We start from the raw sequence: 27944 nt of genomic DNA, 5'->3' as shown, positions 1-27944 counted from the left end.
TATTAATATAGAAGCACTATACTTTAATTCACTTTTGTTTACAAGAATATATCAAAATTTTTGCACTAAAGATAGTGCGCTTACTTCCTAGAATAATGCGAAAGTATATTTTCTTCTCATTCTTTACTGTGTACAAAATAACTGGAATTATTTTAGCTCCATGGCACAAAACAATGTTTACCACTTTATTAACTGGACACAATGAAACATGGCTTATTTTCTGCCCTGCTAGAGCTGGAGCAAAACCAAAGCCCTGAACACAAACAGCCTTGAAAAGATGAGATGCTTGGACCGAGGTCCAACGCAGTTCCAAAGCAGCCACCTTTCGTTAACCGAAAGTATTGGGTCTCATTAGTCACTCTCTACTTGGGCAAAGTATGGCCAGATGCTGTATTTTCCTGTGTATTATTCACTTTTGGAGACTGAAAACTTTCCATTTCCACCTGGGAAAGGGGGGGCAGAGGAGAGAGGAGGAGTTATTCTGCTCCCTCAGGAAGAAAAGGCTCCACTTGAACTCCCCTTATACTCTCCCCATGAAAATACAACCTGCTAATCTTGAGCAGAAAACTTGTGGAAAATATACACGAAAACCTGTGGTATTTCTGTTCTGGTCTGCCTCTGGCCAGGATGCTCCGCAGCTGTGAGCCAGCGAGTCTCTATCCCCCCAGCCCAAACCTTTTGTGGGTGTTGGTACTGCCCCTCCTGATGCACCAGCTCCAGACAGATTTGCCAGTGAATGAGAGCAAGCGAGGGAAGAGTGTTCTTGTCCTGTGACTTAATTAAAAGAGAATAAAAATTTCCATTAATCCATTCCAGCAGTGTTTACTAGTAAAACAGTCCTAGGTGCCCAAAGGAATTTCGGTAGCTTCAGCTAACAGATTGAGAGTAGCGATACTTTTCCTTAGCCTCTGTTTTACCTGCATCTCCTCCTCTGAACCTGAAAGGTATCTAGTGACGCTCCTAAAAACTAGGTTAAAAGGAAGGTAGTGGGCAACCTGTTTCTTTTTCGGCACCTGGAAGCAGCCTGGAGCGCTGCTGTCGTATCCACAGGGCCAGACGCGCTGTGAAACCCGGACCAAGCAAACGTTCCCAACGAGTGCCCAATGTGCACAAAAACCGGGGCTGCCGAGGCACTCTGTTCTTGTTTCCACATCCAGAGCCCCAACCAGATGGCCAAGGGCCAAGCTGAGTGCTCCACGGTCTCTTGAAGTCTATAAAACTGCATTTCTCTCCCATTAAGAGGGAAAGCACTCTCATGTTGCGGCGCTGTAAAAGTATCGGAAAAGCTAATGTTTTCTCTGCCCTCCTGGTTTAATATTCTGCATAAAAAAAACCCCTGCCTGACCTCACTGAGACAGTATGTAAAAGGCCTGAGGAAAAAAAGTAGTCCCAAAACCCTATGGTTTAGCCAAACAGGCTGGATGTCCTATTTATTGCAGCGTCTCAAACACCGACCTTGCAACCCAAGGGAAAAAGATGCTGCCCTTTTCTTTCCTCTGCTGGAACCTGCAAATTGATGCTTGATGAAAAGTACGAGGGTGTGGGGAGGAAAAGAGGACAGCGGTGTTGTCTTGTGGCAAACCGGCTCTTTCGCGCAGTTCTGCAAGCTCAGGGCCAAGCTCTTCTTTGTTCAACAGCTAGGAGTTTGAGTGACTTCTATAAAATCCCGTCTGATTTGTGAAAGTGGCAGATCCTCCTGGCCAAGCTGCCAGCTCAGCAGAGCCACACCGGTTTCCCAGCAGTTTCCTGCTGCTCTTTGTCATCCTGCATCGCGCTGCTCTCCTGTGAAGGGGGAGTCTGGGCTTGTGGCCACCGTGCTGAGCCGGGAGGCAAGCGTCTGCCACAGGGTCACTGCCTGACTGCGGGCAAGTCACCTAATTTCTCTGTCACTCAGTTTTCCACCTGTAAAAGGGGGATAATAATAGTCCTTTACAGGGGTGAAGCGAGGATAACTTGCCTGCTCAAGGTGTTTAGAAGGTAACTTCAAAGTAAAGCTATAAACACGAAAATACAAGTCACCCTAGGAAAGCTCAGCCTGTGCATTTATAGTGGCTTGGGAAAAACATTTATATTTGTTACATTTTTCTGACACAGTTCTTTACTTTCCTGCTGCAGACCTTCATGCAAAACAGGTTCTGTGATGCTACCTGCAGCAGTCAGCAAGGGAGAAAAAGTTAAACAGCTCTTTTGATTGGGAGAGGGGGAAATAAAAAAAAAAGAGCCATTTTTGGAGCTGCATCTTGGGGCGACAATTGCCTGGTGTTGATTCTAGGTAGTTCCCACCAAAAATTGCAATGTATGTATGAAGACAATGGCAGAGTTCCCCTGAGAAGGAGCCTGCTGGCACTGGTCTTTCCTCCCCAAATGCATTGACACAAGTGGGATCTCCACAAGCCCAAGGGATGAGGCAGATCTTGGGTGTGCTGATGCCCCGCTAGTACCCTCATGCTACAGAGGAGACTCCGTGCAGGAGACTGCTAGCTGAGACATGCCCCTTCAACGCCCAAAATTCAGCAGGATGGTCTAGGGCAGAGCAGGGCTGGGTGGAAGCGTCCGAGAGTTTCACTCAGCGGACGCGTGTTGCAGAGACGGGCAAGGGATGCTCCCGTCGGCTGAGAGGGAGCTGGCCTGGGAACAGGGTGCCCTGCAGTGACCTCGGGAGGATGCTGTGCCTGGGTTAATTGGCCCTGCTCGCCACCTGCTCGCTGTCTTGTTGAGAGAGAGCCGGGGTTTGCCTGCCCTGCCAGCTCTGCACAAATTTGGTGCCTGAGCTAGGTTCAAAGCAGGAAAGTTGATTCCTGCCTTGATGGCCTTAATGCGGCCCTTGTCCTCTTGGCTCCCGAGGAACCGCTCACCTCGGAGCGGGGCTGCTAGCAAACGGGCTCGTGCTGCCGCTGCGCATGGCTTCATGCCAGGCAGGGAAAACTCCGGATGCCGAGACGGCAGCGCCAGGGAGGTAGAAGGGGAAGGCAGAGTAGCGGGGGTTCAAACTTGGCCTTGGTGCACCCGCTTAAAAGCAGAAGATGTCTGAGCGGAATTTGAAATTAGGAATTAATTACGTCGGAGGGGATGGATTTGGAAGGATCTGGCTCTTGGCTCTGCGAGCCCTGGGTTCAGCCCACTGAAGCTTAAAATAATCCAAATGTATGAGGTATTTTACACATCTTGTATGACTCTGCGTGTTTGCATTCAAGTCCTGGGTTGAGAGCCCAAGGCTGGAGGCAGCATCCAGCTTTGCGCTGCTGACAAATGAAGCGTTTGCTCTTGACCAACCAGAATGTCCGATAAAAGTCTTTTTCATCTTTCTTAACTTCTCCCCTCCTTTTTTTTTTTATTTTGAAAGCCCTAGTGGGTTTCTTTAATGATGAAACTGCTACTATATAATATGTCTTTTTATATTTTGATTCCCCACCCACTCCCCCTTGGGATAATTTACAGCACAGTGTGGAATCTGAGACAGTACAAGCTGTGCCAAAGGGCCTGGCAACAGGAAGAAACGCCGAGCCACTGCGATTTGGAACCATAATACAAGTTATAAAATTTAATTTTAGAAATGCAGCTACTGGGGACTGCTTTTAAATGCACATTTTCCTTTTACTGCATAAAACGGTCCTGTGTCTTGATTGGGCTGTCAGGGTGGCTTGAAAGAGTACTCTGTAGAGTAAGGGGCATACAGAGCTCTTCAGAGGTCTTTTGGTGCTTATTCACTGATACTCAGAATTGGAAGCTGAATGTTTATGAAGGTTTGTTTATTAGATACTACAGAGATGTGTGGAATAGGGCATGATGCATAGTTTTCAGGAGTTTTGTGTCAGTCTGTTTCACTGCTGTAGCCGTGAGTTGAGAGAGGACTCACCATAAGAACAGCACTGGCCTCCTTGAAGGGAGGACGGAGGTGCAAAGCAAGTGGCAGAAGGCAACCCTTCATGACAAGAAAACAAAATTTGGGAGCAGATAGACGGCAAACTATGGTGTTCAGAAGAAACCAAGGATAATGCCACCTTCTTCAAGGGAACAAGCAGAAAAAAAAGATGTTTGACCTCTGGGCTAGAGATTTGACATGCATTTCTGTCAGGGTGACAGTGTCCTATGGGAAGAAGAGGAAGGGATCAGCCACAAAGATTCATGAGGTAGCTGATTTCCTGAGACAAATACAAAATGCAGAAATGGGATTGGGTTTATGGGAAAAGAAGGGACGATGATATCCACTGCTCCACAGGAAGGTCCCCAAGCAGAAGGTACACAAATGACATTTTTGTAGCTGAGGATCCTACTCCATTGACTAAATACGGGTGAGTTCAGGAGATGTTGTCACAGTCCCATTGCAGTCAGTATCTTGCTCTCCATTTAGAGAGAGTGTCTTTGAAAGGATGACTTATGTGCCAGAGACAGTCTGCTTTTGGGCTTTCTGCTCAAGGGCTGTTTTCTGTGATCTTTAAGAAGAAAAAATCCTTTTGAGGATGAGGGGAAATTAAAAGGGAAAATTTTGATTCCACCTGGTTGCGAAGGGGGCTGAACCATCCCATTTCAGACATTTCACCAAACACAAATCTGCTAGGGAGGTTTCCATTTCAGCCTCAAAAAGTAGCATCAGCAGCCTTCTAGGACAAGATACCTGCCTTTTGAAGGATATCTCATAAAGCTGGAAACCAATGGACACAAAAGTGGTTTGCAAAGTCGTGGCAATAGGTTAACTCTTGAGAGGGTGGAAAGAGAATTTCAGATTTGTGCTTTCAGCATGCCCACCGGAGAGTAAGTGCTCCAGCAGACGAGATGGCCCTCTTGTATGCTCTGTGTGTAGTCTTTGTGGTTACACACAAAGGATTCCAGAGCAGAAGGCAGCCACAGGCAACAGTTAGAAATGCATTTCCTTAGTCCTTGCGCACCGTGCGCTGCTGCTAGCTAAGGCTTATCTTGAAACCAGTCCTGCCTGTGATGAGATACGTCTGCCCTTCCAGCTGAATCTGGACATGGTCTGATGCTGCACTGGAGCTGAGCCTTTCCAGTGTCTTCCACATCCCCTCCCAGCCCCATGGGGCTGCAGCACCGGAGCTTCCTGGAGACTGCTCCAAGGACTGCCCTGGGGAGTGCTGGACCCCCTAACTTCCATGTGGCCATGGCCAAGTCCGCTGTGCACTGGCCAATGCTGTAATGTCAATATCTGCTCTCCTATAGTCAGGTGTGCAGTGGGACCTCATGTTTTGGAAGCACCCGATGCCACTGAAAAAGAGATTTCTTTATCCTGCAGTTTCAATTCTGCCAGCTTCTGGTGTTTCTTTCCTGTTTCTGTCTGTAAATCCATTGCTAAAGGATCCAAAAATGGGATTTGTTTGAGTTTGCTATTTTATAGCGCCATAGTACTTGTCTAATTCTGGTACCTTATCACAATCAGGGATTGAATTTTTGAGGAGTTACTCTGGTACAAGTTTGGCACGGGGGCCACTAGACGTTTCCTCTTGTAATGCAACCCTGCAGATTGTCCTTCCTATAAAAAGTCCTCCTCTCCCAGTGTGAGGTGTAAGAAGGCTGTCCCTGTGTGCCGGAAGTCGAGCCGCCGGGGTAGAAAACCAGCTTGGATAACAAAGGAGATTTGGGAACATCTCAAAAGAAAAAGGGATGTCTACAAGTCTTGGAAGAATGGGCAGGCATCCAGGAATCAACACAGGGAGGAAGTTAGGACATGTAGGGAGATAATCAGGGAGGCAAAAGCCCAATTGGAACTTAGACTAGCCTGCTCCGTAAGGGACAACAAAAAGTCTTTCTATAAATATATTAATAACAAAAGGAGGGCTAAAGATCACCTCCAGCCCCTACTGGACTCAGGGGGTACGTTAGTCACTAGGGATGAGGACAAGGCTGAGGTCCTTAATGCCTTCTTTGCCTCAGTCTTTAATAATAAGGTCAGCAGTTCCCAGGTGAGCTGGCCTTTGGTGTCTGAGTGTGGGGAGGGAGAGCAGATCGAAGCTCCTGTGATCCAAGAGGAACGGGTCAAGGATCTGCTCCTTCGGCTGGATGCCCACAAGTCTATGGGGCCTGATGGTATCCACCCGAGAGTCCTGAGAGAGCTGGCGGATGTCATTGCCAAACCCCTGTCCATTATCTTTGGGCAGTCTTGGCTCACTGGGGAAGTTCCGCTGGACTGGAGGCTGGCGGATGTTACCCCCATTTACAAAAAAGGGCGAAAGGAGGATCCGGGGAACTACAGGCCTGTCAGTCTGACCTCGGTGACGGGCAAAGTCATGGAACAGGTTATCTTGAGTGCTATTAATGAGCACATACAGGTTAACCGGGTGATCAGGCCCAGTCAACATGGGTTTATGAAAGGCAGGTCTTGCCAATCAAACCTGATCACCTTCTATGACAGGGTGACCCGCCTGGTTGACGAGGGAAGGGCTGTGGATGTAGTTTTCCTGGACCTCAGTAAAGCCTTTGATACAGTTTCTCATAGTGTTCTGGTGGAGAAACTGGTAACTGCTGGCCTGGATAGGCACACCCTCCTTTGGGTGAAAAACTGGCTGGATGGCCGGGCCCAAAGAGTGGTGGTAAATGGGGCTAAATCCGGCTGGAGGCCGGTCACCAGTGGGGTTCCCCAGGGCTCAGTGCTGGGTCCAGTTCTGTTTAACATCTTTATCAATGACCTGGATGAGGGGATTGAATGTACCCTCAGTAAATTTGCGGACGACACCAAGCTGGGAGGCTGTGTCGATCTGCTCGAGGGTAGGGAGGCCCTTCAGAGGGATTTGAACAGACTGGATCGTTGGGCTGAGGCCAATGGCATGAGCTTTAATAAGGCCAAGTGCAGAGTCCTTCACTTGGGGTATAAAAACCCCAAGCATCGCTATAGGCTCGGGGAAGAGTGGCTGGAGAGCTGCCTGGCGGAAAAGGACCTGGGGGTGTTGGTTGACTACCGGCTTGATATGAGCCAGCAGTGTGCCCAGGTGGCCAAAAAGGCCAATGGGATACTGGCATGTATCAAGAATAGTGTGACCAGCAGGAGCAGGGAAGTGATCCTGCCCCTGTACTCGGCACTGGTGAGGCCGCACCTGGAATATTGTGTCCAGTTTTGGGCCCCTCGCTTTAAGAGAGATATTGAGCTCCTGGAACGAGTCCAAAGAAGGGCAACTAAACTGGTCAAGGGGCTGGAAAATAAAACTTATGAGGAGCGGCTAAGGGAGTTGGGGCTGTTTAGCCTGGAGAAGAGGAGGCTGAGGGGAGACCTGATTACGGCCTATAAATACTTGAGAAAAGATGGTGGGGAGGTGGGGGAAGGGCTCTTTACATTAGTGATGGGAGATAGAACAAGAGGAAATGGGCATAAGCTTAGTCAGGGGAGATTCAGGTTGGATGTTAGGAAGTATTTCTTCTCTGAAAGGGTTGTCAGCCACTGGAATAGGCTGCCCAGGGAAGTGGTTGAGTCCCCATCCCTGGATGTGTTTAAGAATAGGGTGGATGAGCTACTTGAGGATATGGTTTAATGGGGATTAGGGATGGTTGGACTCGATGATCTCTAAGGTCTTTTCCAACCTAGAAATCTATGAATCTATGAATCTAAGGCACTGCAGTTTTCAGTGGATCTAGTCCTTCAGAGTAGGCCACGTCTCGGGCTGCCCCATGATACGGTTGCAATGCATGGCTGGTTTGTGTCTCTGTGCTTGCAGAAAGGTGGTTTCAGTTTAATTTCAGATGGCCACTAGCTGGTTAGGTACTTTGCCAGTGGATGAGGGGTTAAAAAAAATAAAAAAAAAGAAAAAAAGTCAAGAGACCTCATGTATCAGTGAGATTTTCTGATCTTTTTCCCCCCCCTCCCACAATAGGACATCGTCAGAAAATAGATGAGCAGACAAAGCCCGGGAGCTTGTCCTTTTCAGAGCGCCTGAGTGAACTGGAGCAGTTGCGTCGTACCATGAGGGTCAGCCCACACCACCCAGCCCCCACACCCAACCCACGAGCCTCCTTGAACCACACCACTGCTTTTAACCCTCAGCCTCAGAGTCAGATTCAGGGTAAGTACCTGAAATCCTCCCCCTCGCCCACCCTCACCTCACCAGCCTGCGGAGCGCAGGGGCTCACAGATGCTGCCCACCTGTCCCTCCATCTCTTCTGGACTTTCTTTGGCCACCTTTAACGAGTGACAGCCTCTAATGAGTGAAAGGAGGGGCTTCCTAACATGTTTCTGTGTTTCTAAAGACCTGACAGATTTTAAGGGGTCTGTACTGTCTCGTCTTCATGGTGCCCGTACAGCTCACGGTGTTTGTTAACCTCACCTATGCTAGAGCCGTAACATCTTGAAAGCAGTTGTTTTCTTGCAAAGATGCATTATGCCAGACCTTTTTCTATGTATAGGTGTATTTGCCGATGGATATTTATCAATTACATTTTGTGCCTGAATGAGAGAGAAATACTGTCAACGCCTTGCTTTGACCTTTCCCAGGAAGGCCGTAGCAAAGAAAGGTTTACCACGTGCTTTATCCCCAAAGATGGCCTTTTAGTGCTAAGACATCAATATGGGCAGGCTGGTTTGAGCGTATTTCTGTGGCCGGTGGTTGTCCAGTGGGTTTTATTTGAATGAAAACCTGCAAAACATTGATGCCTGAGTCAAATTTCCTTTGAGGCTCAGGTTCGGATGATGCCAATGTCAACCAAGTCATCTAGCTTGAAATCTCATCTGCCACCGTGAGAGCTGAGTCTGTCCCTGCTAAAACCAACTCTGTCCTTAGGATCTGCTGGAACTCGGTGAGCAGTGAATCAGGCCACTACACCGTCAGCTGATCTGTGATTTTGCAAAATGTACAGCAAAATGCAGATTCATAGTGAGATGCACCTAAAGGGAGGGTGCAGGACAGTATAGTTTAAGCAAGCGCTGTTCCTGATGGAGTTTTCCTCTGTTCTTCCAGTCAGAACGAAATGGCCTTAGTCAAGGTTCTCTGCTGAGGTTTTGGGGAGAAATAGCTACGGTGAATCCACATAAGTTCTTTTTTTCGGCATTTATTTTTAAAACCAGGGTACTCTTTGCTGCATGCAGAAAAGGTTGTCGCCTACCTAAGGCAAATGCTTGTTACATCCTTTTATTCCCAGGACTAGGGAGGTCTTTGGCTTAGTGAAATCTACTGCAAATCTGCCGTTGACTTTGCTGTGAGCAGATGCGGGCATTTTTGAGCCGCATGGGAAATAAATCGACGCGTTGTCATGCGCTGTACTGTAGAAAGAGGCAGGCAAAAAGAGCATTGGAAGGATCACCCAGCTCCTTTTCCCTCCAGAGCCATGCCAGGTCAGCTCAGGCAAAGGATCCAACTCTGCACCTCTCCCAGCCCCTGGCAGTCCCCTCACTCAGTTTTCTGATTTGCGGAGCAAACCACATCGGGTTTCTCCTGCTCACAGCTCCGTTCCTATAAAAGAAAACGCACAAATTATTATGGCTACTCAGCAGCCAGTGGCTACGTGGGTGGAGGTATTGGTCGCCGACTTGCATTCTTCAGCTTCTTGGGAACACTATATGCTTAGCAGAGTATCGGGTTTAACATCGAGTATCCCTCTTCCCTGGTTCCCGGTGAAAGTCCCTCACTTGTACGACTTCAGAGCAATAGGCTTTTCACGCTCAGCCAGGGATTCAGCTGCTCTCTCCAGAAATAGTTTTAGTATGTTGCTCGGCTTTGCTCTTTGCAGACAGGATTTTAACGTGTTTCACCTGTGGACATAGCTCAGAAAATGGCAGCAATCGAACTGCTAACGTTTCCTCATTGATACCGTCCTCCTCACCTCTCACGTTGCTTTCTCCCGGTTCTCCTTTTCCTCTGCCTCCGAAATGTGAGCGTTATCCATTGAGCAACTTGTTGAGGCTTGCAGTCACTATCGGTAGAATAAGCCCCAAACTGCAGCCTCCCTCATTTGGGACTGTGTCTGCTGCAGACGCCTTTTAATTTCTAGGGCTCATCTTTTCAGGGTCATGCTATCACAGCAGGGGAAAAGGGCTAGGGAGGGAAGGAGCTCCGGAACCATCATTTTTTCCTGCATTCAAAGGATGATTGGTTTTCATGCTTATCTTCTGTGTGACCTCTAGGGAGTCAGGATATTTTCTTTTCTTTCCTTTTTTAAAAAATTTTTTAATAAACAGTGCTACATTTCAGAACACAGGCCCCCAAAACCAAAATGCTTCTGACCTGCTCCATAGCATTGCTGTACCTGTCTGCACATCTTTACGTCCTGAAATACTTCTGTTGAAACTCTCCCACTGAAGGGAGCACAGTGCTTTTTATATAGGCATAAAATAAGGCATAAAAATCCCATACATTGCTAACTTCCAAGTAGTAGAATTAAACTTTGCTTTAACACACACTAGTGTGAATCACAGGCTACTCCTCTGTTCATCCAAGTGCAATTATCTTTTTTTGAAAAACAAAACTAACTCAAAATAGACATCTCAGACTAGTTCTTGGATTTAAAGGGGCAGGTTGCCATGCCACTAAACCACTGTTTATTTGTTGAGGTTTTCATCTATAAAAGGATTGAGGTTAATTTTAACTTCCTATTTTACCAAGTCTTGAATTTGAGCATAAAGCTGCTTGTGTCATGGATACAAGTCCAAGCAAGTCAAGAGACCATAAATTGCTATAATCGAGTTTTATGCTTCTTTCATATCACAAGGAGGGAGAAAGTACACCTGTTCATTTAAAAGATCTAACCATAGCCAATTCACAGACCAAAGGGGAACAGAAGGGAAGAAAAACCTTCCACCACATCACACATGGTTTAAGTTGAAAGATCACTTTGTGCCAGTACCAAGTGTATAATGTCAAAGGATTTGACCTGCATGCACAGAGTAAGGAAATTCAGTTAAATCTCCAAACCCAGCCAACGCTTCAACCTTAACTCACCTCTTCCTTTGTACAGAGGGGAAAAGAAAACAGATAGAGACATGTGAGCTGTGCTGGAGTGTTGTTTATAAAGTTAAGACCCTTGATGAGCATTTAGATTTATAGATATCCTAACTAAAAATATAACTATCTTTATATTATGGTTGAGTTTCTTCTAACAACAGCCTGAACCAGATACTAAATACATAATTACTGATTTTACAGTGGTTAGTGTTAACCAGAGTAGATAGATCCGTAATTTAGGAGTTTTACATAACTACGAATTTATATGGTTCCTTTACACTATCATTTTTTTCAGGTCCAACAGAAATATTTTAAATGTGTAAGTCATCAGGCTAAGAAGATATTCTTTTGGAGGTGCTAATGTTGAGTTAATAAATTGCACAAATAAATTTCCAACTAGTGGGGTTAGGAATATCATCCACAAGCATGTGCAATTAAATAACTTCAATCTTTTTTTTTCCAAATTAGCCCAAACAATGTTTCCAACTGGTGATTTATTAATTACCCACAGGTTAAAAAAATAAATAAAATAAAGCTATTACTTTTGTCTAGGGAAAATATATAATCATTGTAATCTCTTTAAGCTACATGCGTCTGGTTCTTTTTACACTTTTATAGCCTTAAAAATATCTGAGTTTGCTCGCTTGCCTTTTTTCTTTCCTTTTTTTTTTTTCAGTTTTGTAACCTTATATGTTAAGTTTCAGCTGGGACCACGCTTTCATGACCAAGTCTAAAATCCCTGGAAACAAGAGACTGTAATAAAATTGCTGACAGATCTTTAAGCAAAGCAGCAGAATTAGCACCGATAGCAAAGCAAGAGAGATCATTTAAAGATCAGCTCTTTGAATTAGCACGAAACATAACGACTGAGAGATTATTTTGTTACAAGCCAGCCTTTTGTCTTCCTCCAGGTGCAATACGCTTTGTTTAAGAGACATTTCAAGGTCCTTGCTATCGTAATCTTGTTCCACCAAAACCAGCCCAAGTTTATCAGGGTTCCCATGAACCTGGGAAACACAGGAGTGGAGTCAAGGGCGGCGTTTAAGCCCAAGGAATTAAAATGGCTTTGTCCCTACTACAGCTGTGTCCTGCCCTGATTTTTAATATTTCCACTTTTACGTCGGCTTAATAGTCCTTAGGTTAACAGAGTCAGAAATGTGCACAGGGCAGCGTTTCAGGGCAGGCTTCGACGGGGCTGCCGTTCTGCCTCCGCAGTTTGCTGTGGCAAAATGCAGTTTTCAGGCACTTTTGAGAATTCAGATTGACATGCTCGTAGCTGCCTGCCAAAACAGATAAACAGGCTCTCAAGATTAGGGGCTCGCCAACTCTTTCTGTTGTGCAATGCGCTACATGCCCATATTTTTATGTTCTCCTTGGGCACGTCTGCGTCTCCCCGTCTTTCCTTAACCTGGCGTGCTTGCAGAGCGAGTACATGGCGCTTTAACAGCGTATCATCCCGTTTCCACTCGATTAACCACCTGACCTCCCCATCCCAAAATACACTCCCCAGCATCGAGCTTGGCACCTTTCCTATCAGCGCCACTCCTGCCTCATCCCGGCCGGCGGAGTAGCGGTGGGTGAGTCGTGCCGGTGGATAGCAAGGGCAGCACGGGAGCTGGCAGCGGGTATGTCATTTATTTCCAGTCAGCACAGCCAGGGCTGCCAAGCTCCCCAGCTCCAGTGCTTCTCCTGGATGCGCGGGAGCCCTCCTCCCCAGCCCCAGAGTATACTTTCCCCACCACCAGCCAGATTGCATACATTTTGCTAGTGGTCAGGGGACACCCCTTTGGTGGAGCTCCCCTCCATCACCCACCTCCATGGTGGGTGGTCAACGTGGCAAACGCATGCCAGAAGCCTGCTTCAGGCAAGGAGGAGAGATGCTCTTTCTCCTTTCCCCTCTTTTCAATGCTAGTAGACACCAAATAGCTCCTGTGTTGGGAAGAAGAAGGAGATGAAGCCACCTTGGTGATGTGGACCCAGAGCTCAAGTGCCACAGCCACCGGGAGGTCGCAGGAAGTTTGTTGAAATACTGATGTTTTCTCAAAATATTTTGCAAACCAAATCTGTTTAGCTGGAAGGGTTTCAACTGGCTCTGTCAGAAAGGAGAGAAGATATCTTTTTACTGAAAGTACAATATGTTTCTTTGATTCACAGTTATTGCTCAGCACATAGGACTTTTATATGATGCCATGAGTAACCTCAGCAGTTTTTCTTTTTAAGGGATACAGAGTCATTAGCAGCAGACTCACCCTGCTGTCTATTTATCATGTCATAAACCAGTTTGCATCTGAAGAGATGAGCACACAAGCATGTGAACTGGATTAGCATGTGAAAAACAATTCCCCTTCCATTCAGTCTAATAGAAGTCCACTCTGGAGAAAAATACCTCCTGTTTCACACACCCTGTTAACAAATATATACAAACCTCCTGTTTAAGGGTGTCTGAATCCATCCTGTAGCTCTGGAGGAACAAGTGCTCCTGTTTTTGTCAGGAGTTACTTGTGCTGACCAAACTGAAGCATGTTTTAGGAAGTTTGCCTTAAAAAGCATAAACTAAAAGGGAGCAGCAGAAACCGTCTGCAGAAGCACAGAAGTTGTACAGCATTTCTAGCCAAGTGAGACTTCTCATTTTGCCGTGAATCTAACACCCTGCATATTTGTATCTTGGAGAATGTTTTCGAGGTTATAGAATATATTATATAAACTAGAAAATATCAGTCAGGTAAAGATATACACAAGAGGTGCCTAATATAACTAAATAACCCACAGCTGCATAGTGTCCATTTTTTCTTGGCTCCAGCTCTCAACATCATTTTTCACTCAGTCATTTCATCCCATGTGGAAACAGGCTCCTTACAGCAGGAAGCATGTCTTCCATTCAATTTGTAGAGATCATAACACCGTTTGGGTCCCCTCAAAATACTAGTTTTGACAGGGATAAAATTTTGTTACTGTGACACATTATCTCTGCCAAGACTTTGCGTATCTGCAGGGCTGGTTGTGTCGTGACACACAAGATGAGTGGTGATACCCAGCAGTAGCCCAGGAACAAGAGCAGTCCCGAGGAGTTCCCTCCGTCCAGTGTTAGGTATCTCCTCTGTCCCCTCCTCGCCTGCCAGAAGTGGGCCAGCAGTTTTATCTTTTTGAGATATCGTAGGTGGGATACTGTATTAATAGCTGTATGAAAAGTTTTAGAAAAATCTCTTTTGAGGTCCAGATGAAGTAATGATCATCCAGTGTTCAAGAAAAATTTTGAGTGGCAGGGGGTGCAAAGGGGGGCTGTTAGTACAACAAGAGCAATAAAGACCTTCCTTTAGAGAATAGGTTAGCAGAGCTGGATTTATTCAGTCTACTGAATCAGAGACTGAGAGGGAAGATAACTGCAATCAATAAACACAGCAGAGAGATGCAACATCGGGGAGGGAGGAGAACCATTTGCACGGAAGGACAGTGTTGGCTCGAGAACAAGTGGTTATTCAGTAAACTGACCATCAATGAATTTAGGCTGGAAATTAGAAGATGATTCCTAGGTATCAGAGCAGCCCTGGCAGCCTTCCAGAGGGGCTATTAAAGACTGAAAGACGTAATTTATGATGGATCTTGCTATGTTATGTAAGTGCAGAACACAAGATGTGGCTGGGCTGCAGGGCCCAAGAAATGCTCCCTGGGCCCATATTTTCTTCCATTCAATCAATTCTCTGCACCTGTGGCTTCACCGAGATAAAACAAGAGATATTTCTTTCTCCGAGACAGGCAGGAGGAGGCTCAGGGATCTTCTCAATTCTTTTCTCAGTTGGATCTCAGTGACAAGATGCAACCTTTTCTTGCAAACTCTTAGTGCACTCCTTACTCTCACTTGGACCACCGGGTCTTCAGCAGTTCTCTGAACAAATCCCACCTGGGATGCAGGCTCAGATGGCTTTCCAGCACCAGCACTGGACACCTCACGTTTTGCCTGCTAAGGGGAAGGCTTTTCCCTTTTTCCTTCCGTGCACCTCGAGGATTCATCCCCTTCAGCCACAGATTTGTGCCTCCTCCGACTGTTCCCACTTGGGGCAGAGCAAGGTGAGGAAGCCAGTTCCTCAACACCTGCCCGCGTTGCAGGCAGCATGCTCAGCTCCGGGGCATAAGTCTTGCTCAAGAGCCTCCCCTGCCTCCTCATCTTCAGCTCTAGAAGTAAAAAAGGGCTTGAAATTGTTTAGTTTTTTTCATCAACTTAAGGCACTAATGGAAAGAGTTATGTAATGGTGTTTAATCCAGAAGATTTCCAAGTGTCGATATATTTAAAAGATACCAATCTTCATATTCCAATTGCCTGGCAGTTCCTGAGATTAAAAAAGCAGTAGATAAGGCAACAAATATGTTCTCAGTTCCTGAGCAACATCTCCACTTACACAAATTTTCCTTGTTTGTTTTTTTTTTTTCCTTTTGTCCTCTGCACAGAGCATCCTAAAGCATGACTTTAACTAAAAAAAAAAAAAAAAAAAAGAAAAAAAAAGAAATCTTGGTTCTTGGTTTTAAAGCAGAAATCGAGGAGTTTAGAGATCTATATTTTGTTCTAAGTTTTGCCAAATTCATTCCGCATATCTTTCGGCAAGCTATTTAGAGCTTGATTTTTAACAAAGAATTTAGGACAACTCAATACATCAGAAAGATGCTTTACCGAGATTTTTGACAGTGTGCAAACATCTAAGCTCCAGGGAAACTGGTGACAGCTACAGTGCTGCCTTTGGAAATCCCTCTAGCTGTCTAGCTGAATCTTTAGGCACCTATAAAATTTGGCAGCTTGCACCCAGCCACCGTTTTATTTTTCATTAATCAGTCCATGTCTGTTACCACATGAGAACAACGCTGAGCTGATGGATACTGCTAAGAGAAACAGGGCTTGCAGGCAGGGACAAGCATCCCCGTTTCAGTTTTTAACTTGCACAGCGATCCTCTCTGGTTTGTTTTGTTTTGTCATCTTCGACTCAGCATGCCAAAGTCACTTCTCCGTTATGTCATTGCAAAAGTGGAGCTACTCTCTGAACCAACGCCGGAGTCTTGTGCCTGCGTTGACTCTGCCAGCCTAGTGTTAATGTCCTTGGCGGTCACTGTGATGGCTGGAGAAAAGAGATGAAGTACTCGGGCTCATTTCTCGCTCCTTTAGCTCTCTCGTGGCACGGCAGTGCTGGAGTCATCTCTCCGAGGTGGAGCCTTTGTCTGCTCTTCTCTCCTTCTCATTTCTGGGATGACTGAGAAGGCTCAGCATCTTTGAGGATGGCAGCTTAAACGCACTGTACCTTCAGGGACAGTTCTGTCTGCTGTTGAGATTAGCTGGGGCACTGGACTCTCTTATTTTCCTTGGAAACACCTTATTCTGGCTCGCTGCTTCTCTTGCCCGGCGCTACATCTCCCACATGGCATTGGCATGCCGGAGATGTCTAAAGCAAATATCCCTGCCTGCCCCAGAGGCAGGTGCTCCCACTGCCCTGAACTTTGGGTGGCAACGCATGGCCACGCGTTTGATAGCATTTCAGCATCTGAGACAGCTACTCCTTGGTTTTGGGTTATTCCTCACTGGCCCTTGAAGCATGTTCTTGGCCTTTGAATAGCCCAATTGTGAGGAAGATTAAAAGCGCTGATTGCAAAACTCCAGTAAATAAAAACTCTCTCAGTTCTTTACTGTCAAACCCAGTTTCTTTCCACAGCATTCTCCTCTTTAATCCACTCTTGGCAGAACATGACATGTTTTGATACCGGAGCTCAAATTACCTTCCATGGTAAATAAAACAAACAAAAAATAAATAAGAGCTCCTTACCCTAAAAACAAACACCCACTGAAACCAGCTTATTATTCAGCTGATGCTGCCCATGTGCCAGAAGATACCACTCTGATTTTGTAATTGAATGCATTCTTTTCCCTCAAGTACTGAACTGTGCCTTTCCAAAGTTGAAATGCTGAGGCATTAGAGCAGAGTGACCACAGACACCCTTACTCTGTGCCATCTAGAATACAAAGAAGGAGGAAACGAGGAGACTAGCACGCAAGTTAGTGTTCGAATGTTTGTTTCTGAGGTGACAACCCCACCTCCGGATCCAGAGTCTGCGTGGTCTGGGTTGGTGCAGACAGCTAGGTTTGGATGGAGTGAAATCAACCCCTTTTGCTCCACAGGAGGCTGCAGCTGCCACTGGTGCTCATAGCAGCCAAGGGGCTTTGCACGCAGGAGGACTGGCGCAGTCTCTGCTTTCATCACTGGTGGGATTTATCTGTGGAGGAGTGGGCTCCTTTCAAACGAAGCATCAAGTGCAGACATGCCCTCGCCTCTTTCGCTGCCCTGCCTTTAATAAGATGTTGCGTCAAGCAGATCTTCTCTAACCATCCCACGTGGTTAGAGAGTTCTCAGAGCTCTTTTTACGTGACTGAGTACACAGTACACCCTTAGCAAACTTATTTATAAATTTTCCCTGTGTATTCAGTATATTATGACCCCTATAAATGGAGATTGTTCATATGCAAAGAACAATGGGCTTGGATGTGCTCGGTAAAACAATCAGTTATGTGGGGAAGTGCACATTATATAGTCAAATAGATGATTGTCTCCATCTGACCATTTTCATTCTATTTATACAACTCTTCTCTTAAAAGCATTGAAAAACAAAAGCATAGGAAATAGGTCCATTAAAAAATTGTGGGTTTGCTGTCAGAGTCAGCTTGACTTCCAACAGTAAGTGCCTTGGTCGGTTTCAGAGGTTTACTTGTTTTTTCTGTGTTGGGCAAGATACTCGGTCCAACATTGGCAGTTCCGAGAGCTTCCAGGTTTTGGTGCTCAACTCCAGGCACTTTCAAGGAGCCTGGATTTCTGCAAAAGAGATGCTTCAAATGTCTTTGATTAGGTACCCAAAAGTGGAACTGGATCGCTAGGCATGCTTTAGACTATAAGCCATTGTAGCTTGCATCCTCTGCGTGTTTAAGTAATTGCAATTATCAGAGCTTTTGGATATGACTTGGCTGGTTTAGGTTGCCTTAGTTTCTTGCAGATGAAATTCAGGTGATCGTTGCCAACAAAAAACAATGAAACCAAAAGTCCTTTGCATAGTAACACAATTTATATATATATATACTGCTTTGTTCATCGATAAGTTTCCAGTATTCAGAGAAGCTGCTGCAACCTGCTATGTTCTTTGGACTGTAGGAACAACGACATTTTGTCAGAAACGATGCTTTGTTTTATTAGTCTAATGATGATTTACAGCTAGCTGAGCAAGTGGAGCATTTATGGTTATTCCAGTTCTCATTGCATAAGGTTACCAAATTATATTTAGTTTTAAAAATCCCAAGTTCAAATGATGATCCTCATTCTGCAGTAAAGCACGTGAATAACTGCTCAAAAGAATAGTTTCTTTGATATCCTTGAGACCAATATATACATAAGCAATTTTACTTGCAAAACCGTCTGCAAATTCAAACTCAGTATTAATTAGACCACGGAGGAAAGTATCCACCACAAAACAGTTCTGCTCTGCCATACATTATGAAAGTGAACACTTGTGTTAACTTGAAAAGGAACCACACAAAAGGGAGGGATACAATTCAAGTGAGTGTAAACCAAAATTTTCCAACTAATGATCACCGAGATACAAACGGATCGCTAGTGTATTGTCATTTTTACCCCTCCTCTGCAAACACTTTTTTTGAAAAGTTCTCTTTCTGCTGCCTTCAGCTTTAAGCACGTACCTGGGTGGTTGCACCAGGTTGCTCTTGTGTTGATGGCTCTTCCAAGCCTCCACCCTTGCAAGCCCTCTCCCGTTGCCCGGCCAGCAGATAAGTCGCACAGGTGGATGTGGCAGCAGACCAGCCTGGGACCTGCAGGAGTCAGCCCTGGCCCAGGGAAGCCTCCTGTCAGTCCTCCCTTCACTCGACAAGGGACCGCGAGCACTGCCCATCTGTGCTACAAAATGCACGAGCCTGGTACGCTCCTCAAGGATGGAGGAGCTGGAGAAATGGAGAAGGGCTTGCACTGGCATCAAGGGCAGTTACAACTGAGCTGCCAGGGCACGGGGAGAAATCCGGCAGAGCAGGGCTCACTGGATGCCTCTGGCACAGTGGAGGGCCCAGCCATCAGCAGCGTGTCCATGGGTCACCCACAGGTGACCAAGGCTGGGGTGGCAGGATGCCACATGAGATCTCTCCCTGAAGGTGCCAGAGCCTCGAGGAGGAGTGGGAGGCCACCGGCACTGCCCTCTCTTGCCCTCACCGGGGTGACTAACGCAGCCAGACATAGAGCAGGGATTAGATTGAAGTAGGTGAGAGAGGTAAAGGCAGAGAGGAGAGAGCGTGAAAACAGGTTTTCCTGGAAAAGTGAAGGAAACGTATCCATGGAAGAAAGAAAGAAAGAAAAGGAAGGAAGGAAGGAAGGAAGGAAGGAAGGAAGGAAGGAAGGAAGGAAGGAAGGAAGGAAGGAAGGAAGGAAGGAAGGAAGGAAGGAAGGAAGGAAAGAAAGAAAGAAAGAAAGAAAGAAAGAAAGAAAGAAAGAAAGAAAGAAAGAAAGAAAGAAAGAAAGAAAAAGAAAGAAAGAAAGAAAGAAAGAAAGAAAGAAAGAAGAAAGAAAGAAAGAAAGAAAAAGAAAGAAGAAAGAAAGAAAGAAAGAAAGAAAGAAAGAAAGAAAGAAAGAAAGAAAGAAAGAAAGAAAGAAAGAAAGAAAGAAAGAAAGAAAGAAAGAAAGAAAGAAAGAAAGAAAGAAAAGAAAGAAAAGAAAAACAGCTGTGCTAATTCTTGTGCTTGTTTGATCATGTTCAGAGCCTCCTAAACTCCCATGGAAGGGAACGGTTTTGTTTCGTGAGGGTGGTGCATACCGAGTGCGTGTCCATGTGATTTTTGTATTTGTACATTAAACATTTCCCCAAGATGTAGTTCCTTCCCTCCTGCACTCGGAATAAAGTGACTTTACAAGAAGGACTGCCTCCAAACAGCAAGCAAAGGAGGGCTGTTGGGGCAAGATAGGGCAAATGTAAATGTGTCTGAGCTAGCTGCTCCACCCAGCCTCTCATCTTTACATAAAATAAAAAAATAAATAAAAAAAATGTTTCCAATAACCGAAACAGGCAAGGTCTGATCTGCACAGACGGTCTGCAGGCATCTGCCCAAGAAGCTGACGGTTGGCTGGTACATCCTCATCTGATTTATGTTGTGTGTGTGTTAAGCCTTAAATTGTTGAGTCTCTGGCTGGCTGCAGTGGTATTACTGGATGGTTGGTGTATGTTTTCAGTTCACAGAGCTGGCTCTGATACTGGGACTGTTGGCGCTGAATCAATTCCAATCTCACACCTGTCTGAGACAATGAAGGCCTTGTTGCACACATCTCCACCAAAGGCTGTCATACAACTTATTTTTCACATTTGAAGAAGAGGGGAAAAAAAAATAAAGAGAGGACTGAGGAAATGCTGTCTCCTCACAAGACACGTTCTCCATGCCTTGATGCAGCATGCCCCTCTTTTCTTTATGGGAAAATATATTTACAAAACAAGGCCGATGGAGTGCTTATGGGAAGTATAGCTAAATCCTGGCAGTTAACTGTGACTAAGGCTTGGTCTCCAGGGATGTGTTCTGTAGGACCATGCCTGGTGGATTAAGCATGTGAGATGGGCACCTAGTTTGTTGCACACTTTCTGGGAAGTTCATCTCCAGCTGAGTTAGCACTATTAATAGCTTCTTACCAGTGTCCTAGCACCTGTGCCATTTACCTAGCATTTGGGGGCTGTTTCTTGAGATCTCAGAGGTTGTGAAAGGTGCTGGGCTTGGATGCTAGCACAGCTGAGATCCTTTTCTTCCTGGCACTGAAGCAGCTCAGCCTGGGTGGAGGACTAGTCTGGCTCCAGACACCATTCACTCCCGAGTTGAGGACAGGAGTCTGATCTTTGTCTTGGTCATCCATCTTTGCCCTTGTGGTCTCCTTTCATCCACTGTCCCTCCTCCAGTTCTGTTGCTCAGATGTCTTAGACATACATCCTCTGGAAACTGTGTTGTTGGCTATTTCTTTAAAAGTGTCATGTCAAAATGAAGTCAGATTTGTTTTGTAGCTTTGTTCTGCTTAGGTAGTACTTCTGCTCCTAAACTGGAGCCTTTTCCTGCTCTTTCTGTTGCGTCCTTCTTCCCACTGAGGATGAATGGCAGAGGAAGGCAGGGGCTGCAGACCTGTCCCGTACCCGTTTTTTTCCATTTACAATGTTAGTGGCAATTTTTCACCAACTCAGACAGGAGGCATGTGGCTGAGCATTTCCTTGGAGCACGAGCTCAGTCCCTACTTCTGAAACAGTCTGAAAATGCAGAGTGGCCATCCAGACTCTCCCCACATACCTGTTTACCAGGTATCAGCAAAGGCTAACTGAGCCTCCTGAGTTGGCAGAAGTCCTGCAGTACTGTTAGGGACTGGGGCCACTTGTCCAGGTGAAAGATCAGTCATACAGTTCAGTGACTTTGCCACATCCTTTTTCTACACTTTCTCGCCCGATCTTCTCCATTTTTGCCAGTGCCATCACTGATTGCATCACCAGGGCTGTGCAGACAGGAGTGGGGAGATGGAGGGCTGGGTGGGAGGAGGGGCGTGTTCTCATTCCTCCCCACCTGGACTCTTACCGCAATCTCCGTTCTTTGCCCCAAAACACCTTTCAAGGAGGAAAGTAGGAAGTAAAAAAGGAGAGCGTGAGGCACTGCAACCCTACTGACGTCCAGTGAGTTTTGAAAGGTGCAGAGATCGATGAAAAGACAGCTCTTTAGCCAATGTAAGTTGGTGTCGCTCTACTAACTAGGCCATCTGAGGATCTGCCCTTGCACCTTGTCAGGGTGGTCTTCAGCATAAAAATAAATTATTAACTATGTTATGAGTGAATATAAAGCCAGGTGGTAACGTATACTTCTGTTGGTACTTGCATGCCTTTGTTTAAGAATACAGAAAAAGGCCCTGCGGTGATGAAATGCAGACAGGAGCGTGATGTTATCTTGCACCTATAAACCTTGCTCTGAGTCCACTGGTGGCCACTATCCAGAACTGCTGAGTTCAGACACACTGGCTTGTACTAAGTAGAAGTGGTGCTTACAGCCTTCAGTAAACAGCGTTTTTGCCCCAGGGCCCAAATCCTTCAAACATTTGCCTAGGTAATTGTCTGGTTTTGCCTTCTAGTGTCTCATCATCAGCTTATCTGTAAATTCAGACTGGCTAAATGAGCATGTGAGGATGGGGGAAGAGCTGCTGGAGGACGGGGGGAATAAACCATTTCATATTTAATTCACTGGCAGGAGACACTAATGCGAGTGCAGTTAAGCGGTTGTTTTAGGATCGCGTTGGGGAAAAAATGAGTAATACAGCATATTAATTTAAACAGATTAAAGAGCTGCACAAATAAATGAAGGGTGTTTTTGTTTTGTTGCTCTGACAGTCCCAAAATATCAACAACTGCAAAACAACCGCAGCCAATACATAATTTCTGGTTGAATGTAAATGAATTGTTTCAAAACGTTGCCAGTTTTTAAAATTGTGAAATTATAGACCTAAAAAATATTTCAATTAGGGCAATTTCTGAAGTTTTTTATCCCCTGACCAAGCCAACAATCTATAACCTACAATAACCTTGTTTCTTGCCATCACACTGGATTTTTACATTAAAGGTAAGTGCCTTTGTTTGGTCTTAGTCTTACTCTTACTTAAATAATTATTTAATATTTGCCTACATATCACAATTATGTTAAGCATTGATTTGGTTTCTTGAATGGGAAAAAGTTCTTTTTGCTTATAATGATGACTTTTGATCTTACTCTCCATGCCACAGTTGTCTAAAACTGCTCAGTTCAGCACATTCAATGGAGTTCAGCTGTGTTTAGCTACGTTTCTAAAAAGTTTTTGATGTGTCAGTGTTTTATAGGTTCATAACTGCTAACAGAGAACAATAATTTTACCTGGTATTTCCGAGCAGACAGACTAGTCATAGGGTGTAATTTGAAAAGAGGTTATAGCAAACTAGAATTTTCAAGATGTTCAGAAGTGTTTAGAATATTAAAGGTTAATTTTTAAGATGTTTAATATGGAAAGTGAAAGAAAACTTATTTGTATAAAACATCACGTCTCCTATTCAAAAAAAAGAAATCTTTCTCAGTCTGGCAACACAAGAGCTGTTTGTTGGTTAATACGGAGAATTACTTTATTTCTTTCACACTGGGCCATTTTGCAACATTTGACATGTGTTGACATTTCTTTTCTATACTGGATTACAATTTTCCTTTAACGCTGTTGTTCCTTACTCCACCCATTCTGGTAGCACCTACCTGCACACGAACCAGAAATTATGATCGGGATATAGGTACACAAAATTCGGGGCTGCAGTGCATTTTTCCAAGCAGCCGGGTGTCCCGGGTCTCCTGCAGAAAGAGCTCCAGGAGAAGGGGCAGGGAGGGGTACGAGATTTGGGGCATCAGCAGGCTCCCCTCGGCTCTCCCCCAGGCATCGCTGCCCCAATGGGTGGCACAGGTGTATCCTCCCTGTCCGGGGCAGACCCCTCCCCAACCACCCTGATGGAGAGCATGTGTCCACGGTGTTGCTGGCTGTTCAAAGCCCTGTGCCTGCTTATTCAGGGGTCTTATTTTTGGCACCTTGCTTTGGAAGGACTACCGAGGGGTTTCAGCCCTGCAACAGCTTCTGTGTGAGTTGAGCTGCTGCACTTCTGCTTGGCATCTTCAGTAGCACTAAAGAGAGAAGCTCTTTAAACTTCAAAGCTCATGCTCCCCCTATCTTTTTTCCTTCATATTTAGAGCTAGCTTGCTCTGGAACCAATCAATATAACATTTAAATATGGCCAGTAGAGTGAACATCCAAGCTGAGCTGGACCTAGTGCATGACTTGAACACTCCTGCTCCTGCAACTGTGGCAAAAGGTTGAACAAAAAGATGAGCCTTTACCTTCCTTTTAGTCCTTCTTCCTCTGGCTGTGCTTCTCCGGCCTCTCTGATTCAGTGGGGAGCCAGGGCAGACGTCCTGCTGCCACCTGCCAGTGCCATAGGTCGGGTGGAATCGGCGATGGCCGCACCGTGGCAGGATGCTGCATTCCTCGGCTACACAGCGAGTGCCAAGGGATTTCGTAAAGGAAGCAAAGCATTTCTTAAACAGTATTTTAAACGTATTTCTGGACTGAATGCCCCTGACAACCCAGTGAGTTGGGACTTTCAGCACATACTTCTGGGCTTGACTCATTTTCCATTTCAGTTTCGCAGATCTCCTCAAAACCAGCTTGACAGTTTAGAGGAGCAGATCATTTCAGCTTCAGAGAGTTTTCAGCAAGTCCATTTTGATTTAGTACTACAGTGAGCAACAGTTTCTTAGCTACCTCCTTTTTAAAAAAATCCATGCGTCGTTCTAAGTCAAACTGACTTTACAATTATATGTTCACATGAAGAAGACCTTACTTCACCTTGTAAATCAAAGCTGCACTCTGGAGAGAGGTTTCATACCATTGGGCTCAGTAGCATTTTTCTCAAGGTGACCTCAGTTGTTAAAGTATGAAGGTTGCATTTGATATGTCGCTTACTTTCTCTACGTCAATAAAATGAACCAGTGTGTCTTTAGATCATCAGAGATCTGCTTATTACCAAAAGTTGTTTTAATCCTGATTTGTGTTGGAATTTAAAAGAATCCAAGCAGATTTCATTTGCCATCCTGAATAAGGGTTTGGAGGGTGATACTCTGCTCTGTGTGCAGAGTGGCCCTGGATGAATTCTACTTTATTAGTTTATAGGCTTTCTTCTGAGCACTTGGGATGAGATCATGAAAGTGTAAATGGCTGTTATCTTCAAAGGCCTCTTTTATACTGACAAAACTCCACCTTACCGACTCGTATTAATAATCTATTGCAGACCTAATTAGTTCACATCAAGGTCAGTGTTTGGTGGTGGATAAAATGACTGTAAGCTCCAGAGAGCGAGTTTTTTCTTCCACGACTTTCATGCTGAAAAAGAGGAGGGAGCACTGAAAGTGTAAAAGAAGAGATTGATAAGGACTTTCTGTTTATCTGTAGGCTAAAGAACTTTAATACGGAGTAATTAGTTCACATCATCAGGAGCAACCTGTAAGATACCCGAGGCCACGCTGTAGTCATCTCTTTATCACCGTGTCTCCCAGTGGACTGTAGAGACTTCCTCATTCAACTTTGCTCTTTTTTTTATGGCATTCATTTTCCAGTGGGAACAATCTATCCAAGGAACTTTCAGCCACATATTTAGTTGTCTTGAAGTGTAGACACAAAGCTAGGAAATGTTCCACTGTGAGATGAACTCATGACTGTCTTCTTGAACAATCTCAGGCAGAGTGCCCCACTCTGGGGCTGGGCACCAGAGTATCAGCGATCTCCTCCCAAGTCCAGCCCACAGGCATGGAGGGTTTTGCCCTAGAGAGGAAGGTGCAGATAATCCTATGTCTGCAAATAGTGACTCAATGTGACTTCCAGGTCCTGGCCCAGGAGATATCTCTCCACTTCCTTTGGTCTTGCTCCACCCCATAAAAGAGAAACCTCAGAGGTGTAACCAGGCTGGGATTCATTTCACCTAACTTTAGACATCCGTGTTTTGTGTGTCTCCGTCTGACAGAGTCATCTGGTATCTTTGCAATGGGGAGAAACAGCTGTTCATTGGGTGTGATTCACCCGCCAGGCTTGGCTTAGATGTCTCCCTTAGGATGAAATTACTTGCACCCCACAAGTGTCTGTTTTACCCTCTTGGCAATAAAGTCTAGAGTCTAGACAAGTAGCTCAGAGGTAGACACCTACATTGTAGATCTCTCAGGTGGGATGAACCCTCCCTCAAGAGCCAGGACACCAGGAGACAGCATTACACTTAGTACACAATTAGCAACCCTAGTTCTGTGTCTGCATTTCCAGGACATGATACACCTGCCCAAGGCAGGCTGAAAGCAGCCACTCTCACTAGCAGTAACGTAGCAAGATGGGCTAATTGACCTGCTTCTCAGTGAGCATCGTGCCCCACCTGAGCCCTGTGCTTCAGGTAGACTGCTTTTGAGATGTGAGCTAACTAGGACAAAGTGGAGCCGTCTCCCCCCGAGCTGTTTTTACAGGTGAACTTTCCCTGCCAGGGTGACATCAGATAACTCGCGTGTGCTCTGAGTCAGCCAAGCACCGAGCTCCATGCCCTGAGTGCTCTGCTGAACTGGAGCCTTGCTTTTGGCATGCATCGGTTCTCCATCTGCTAAAACGAGGATTGCAATAATGCCCTTCCTCAGGGGGCAGCGTGAGGATCAAGGAATTAATTAGCTGGGAGGCAATCACGTACTAGTGCGAAGGGAGAGTTGAAGAGGAGACCAGTAGCTGGGACCCAGAGCTGCAGAAGGGAGAAGCTGGGGAGGGAACAAGTGGGACAGGATCAGAGGTGCTCTGTTGTCTGATAGGGTTCCCCATGACCTGCTGCCACAGTCCCTATGCGATTCCCCTGCAGACTGGGAAAGATGTGATTTCTAGGTGTGGATTTACTGAGACGGACAAGAGACGAGACCACTCTCTGATCCCTGTGCAGGTCACTGCAGACCGTACACCCTCCCAGCAGCAGCACACACCTGTTCTCTCCCTAGTGCCGCTGAAGACAGAGGAAACCGCAGTGCCGTGCAGCAAGTAGACCTAGGTGTATGTTTGTGTACACATGTGTATGCACAGGTACACACGTGTACGTGCTTGTACCGGCATCCTTCTGCCTGTGCCACGGGGCTCTCTGCACCACGCCACCTCCCCGGCTGGGCACAAGGGGATGAAGGGTGAAGTCTACTCGCCGCTGTCGTCCCCATGGTATCTGTCCCTGATTTCCTCAACTGTTTCAGTTTGTGCTTTAGCAGTACGCTTAGAGATAGGGGAGAACACTGCAGCGGTGTCGGGTCTGGCGGCATGTCTGCTCCAGGGGAGCCGAAAGAGTGGAAGGTCAAGGTTGAATCCTTGTACTTCATTCCCTGTTGATGTGGGGAGGGAGGGAAGAGGAGGATGGGTGGTGGAATGGAGTCTCCCTCTTGAACAAATAACTGCAGCTCTCCAGGGTGACTCATACCTCCGAAGACAAAGAACAATGCATCCTTAATTTGCAAAACTCAGCTTTCCAACTTCTGCGTGTCACTGGCACCCAGAGACTCTGCAGTTTGCCCATAATGCCATCGTGTTCTTCAAAGCAGCAGTGACGCCAGCCCAGGAGGAGTGTGCTTACTCAGGAGGAGAGATGGTTTATATTTCATTGGAGCAGCTTATGTACTAACCTGCTAGGGCAGCGCATACATTGATTGTGAAATCAGAGTTTTCACAGCACGGTATTCGAAGTTGTCTGCACTTCCTGATTCTGGCACCAAGTAAGCAATGAGACCTGAGAGGTTTTTTAGGGGACCCCCACCCCACAGCCAGTTGCTATTACTAAAATGCTATGTGTTTCTTTACGACACGTTGTGTGTATACAGTTCTGCTAGTCTAGGCAGCTCATTCAGGCAGCTTTAAACTTGAAGGAATACACGCTTCTCCTCTATCCCCAAAACATACACAGCTGTAACAGGTGCTTTCTCCTGCTGCTTTGATATCATCTCCGGACATTTTACTATCTACTGGAGCACTGACTTTCTTGACATGGACATGAAAAGAGTGACAGAAATTCAAACAAACCATTAGGGTGCACTCAATTGGTTTTCTCCCTTCCCTGCCATCTGTTTCTAAAGAAAAGCTAGCGAAAAATCTTCATGTAGGACTTCCAGTTTGTCACTAACTCAGTAGCGGAGGACCGATATCCTCAAAGGCGCTGGCGGATTTGCACCATTTTCTTCCTCAAGACCTTTTCTAGTGCAGCGTTTAAAAGAAAGGACGTAGCGCAGAAGACCAGGTGCACAGAAACTGAATGCAAAGAGGAGCAAACAGCAGAACTATTGTCTTCCATGGTCTCCTTTACTATACACTCAACCCTCCTCAGTGGCTGGTACCCTCCCGTATGTCCATATGGCACCTAGCATGCTTTGGGAAGTTCTGCATCAACGCTAAGCACCGCAGCGAGAAAAACAGCCTCAGCAACTGTTTTTTG

The 27944-nt window shown here is 45.7% G+C and overlaps 1 protein-coding gene across 4 annotated transcripts in view; it reads left to right on the top strand.

Moving 5' to 3' along the window:
- Positions 1 to 27944, top strand: part of RUNX1 (RUNX family transcription factor 1) — a 176576-nt gene that overhangs the window by 136905 nt on the left and 11727 nt on the right. For all 4 annotated transcript variants that reach the window (XM_086632006.1, XM_086631998.1, XM_086632023.1 and 1 more), the window contains one exon: positions 7815 to 8003. In XM_086632006.1, coding sequence (XP_086488132.1) covers positions 7815 to 8003 — 189 coding nt within the window. The remainder of the gene's footprint in view (positions 1 to 7814; positions 8004 to 27944) is intronic.

This window comes from Tauraco erythrolophus, chromosome 1 (genome assembly GCF_009769465.1).
Source record: "Tauraco erythrolophus isolate bTauEry1 chromosome 1, bTauEry1.pri, whole genome shotgun sequence".
Classification (NCBI taxonomy): Eukaryota; Metazoa; Chordata; class Aves; order Musophagiformes; family Musophagidae; genus Tauraco; species Tauraco erythrolophus.
The sequence above is the reverse complement of the archived record's forward strand: the minus strand, read 5'-3'. Positions and strand labels throughout refer to the sequence as shown.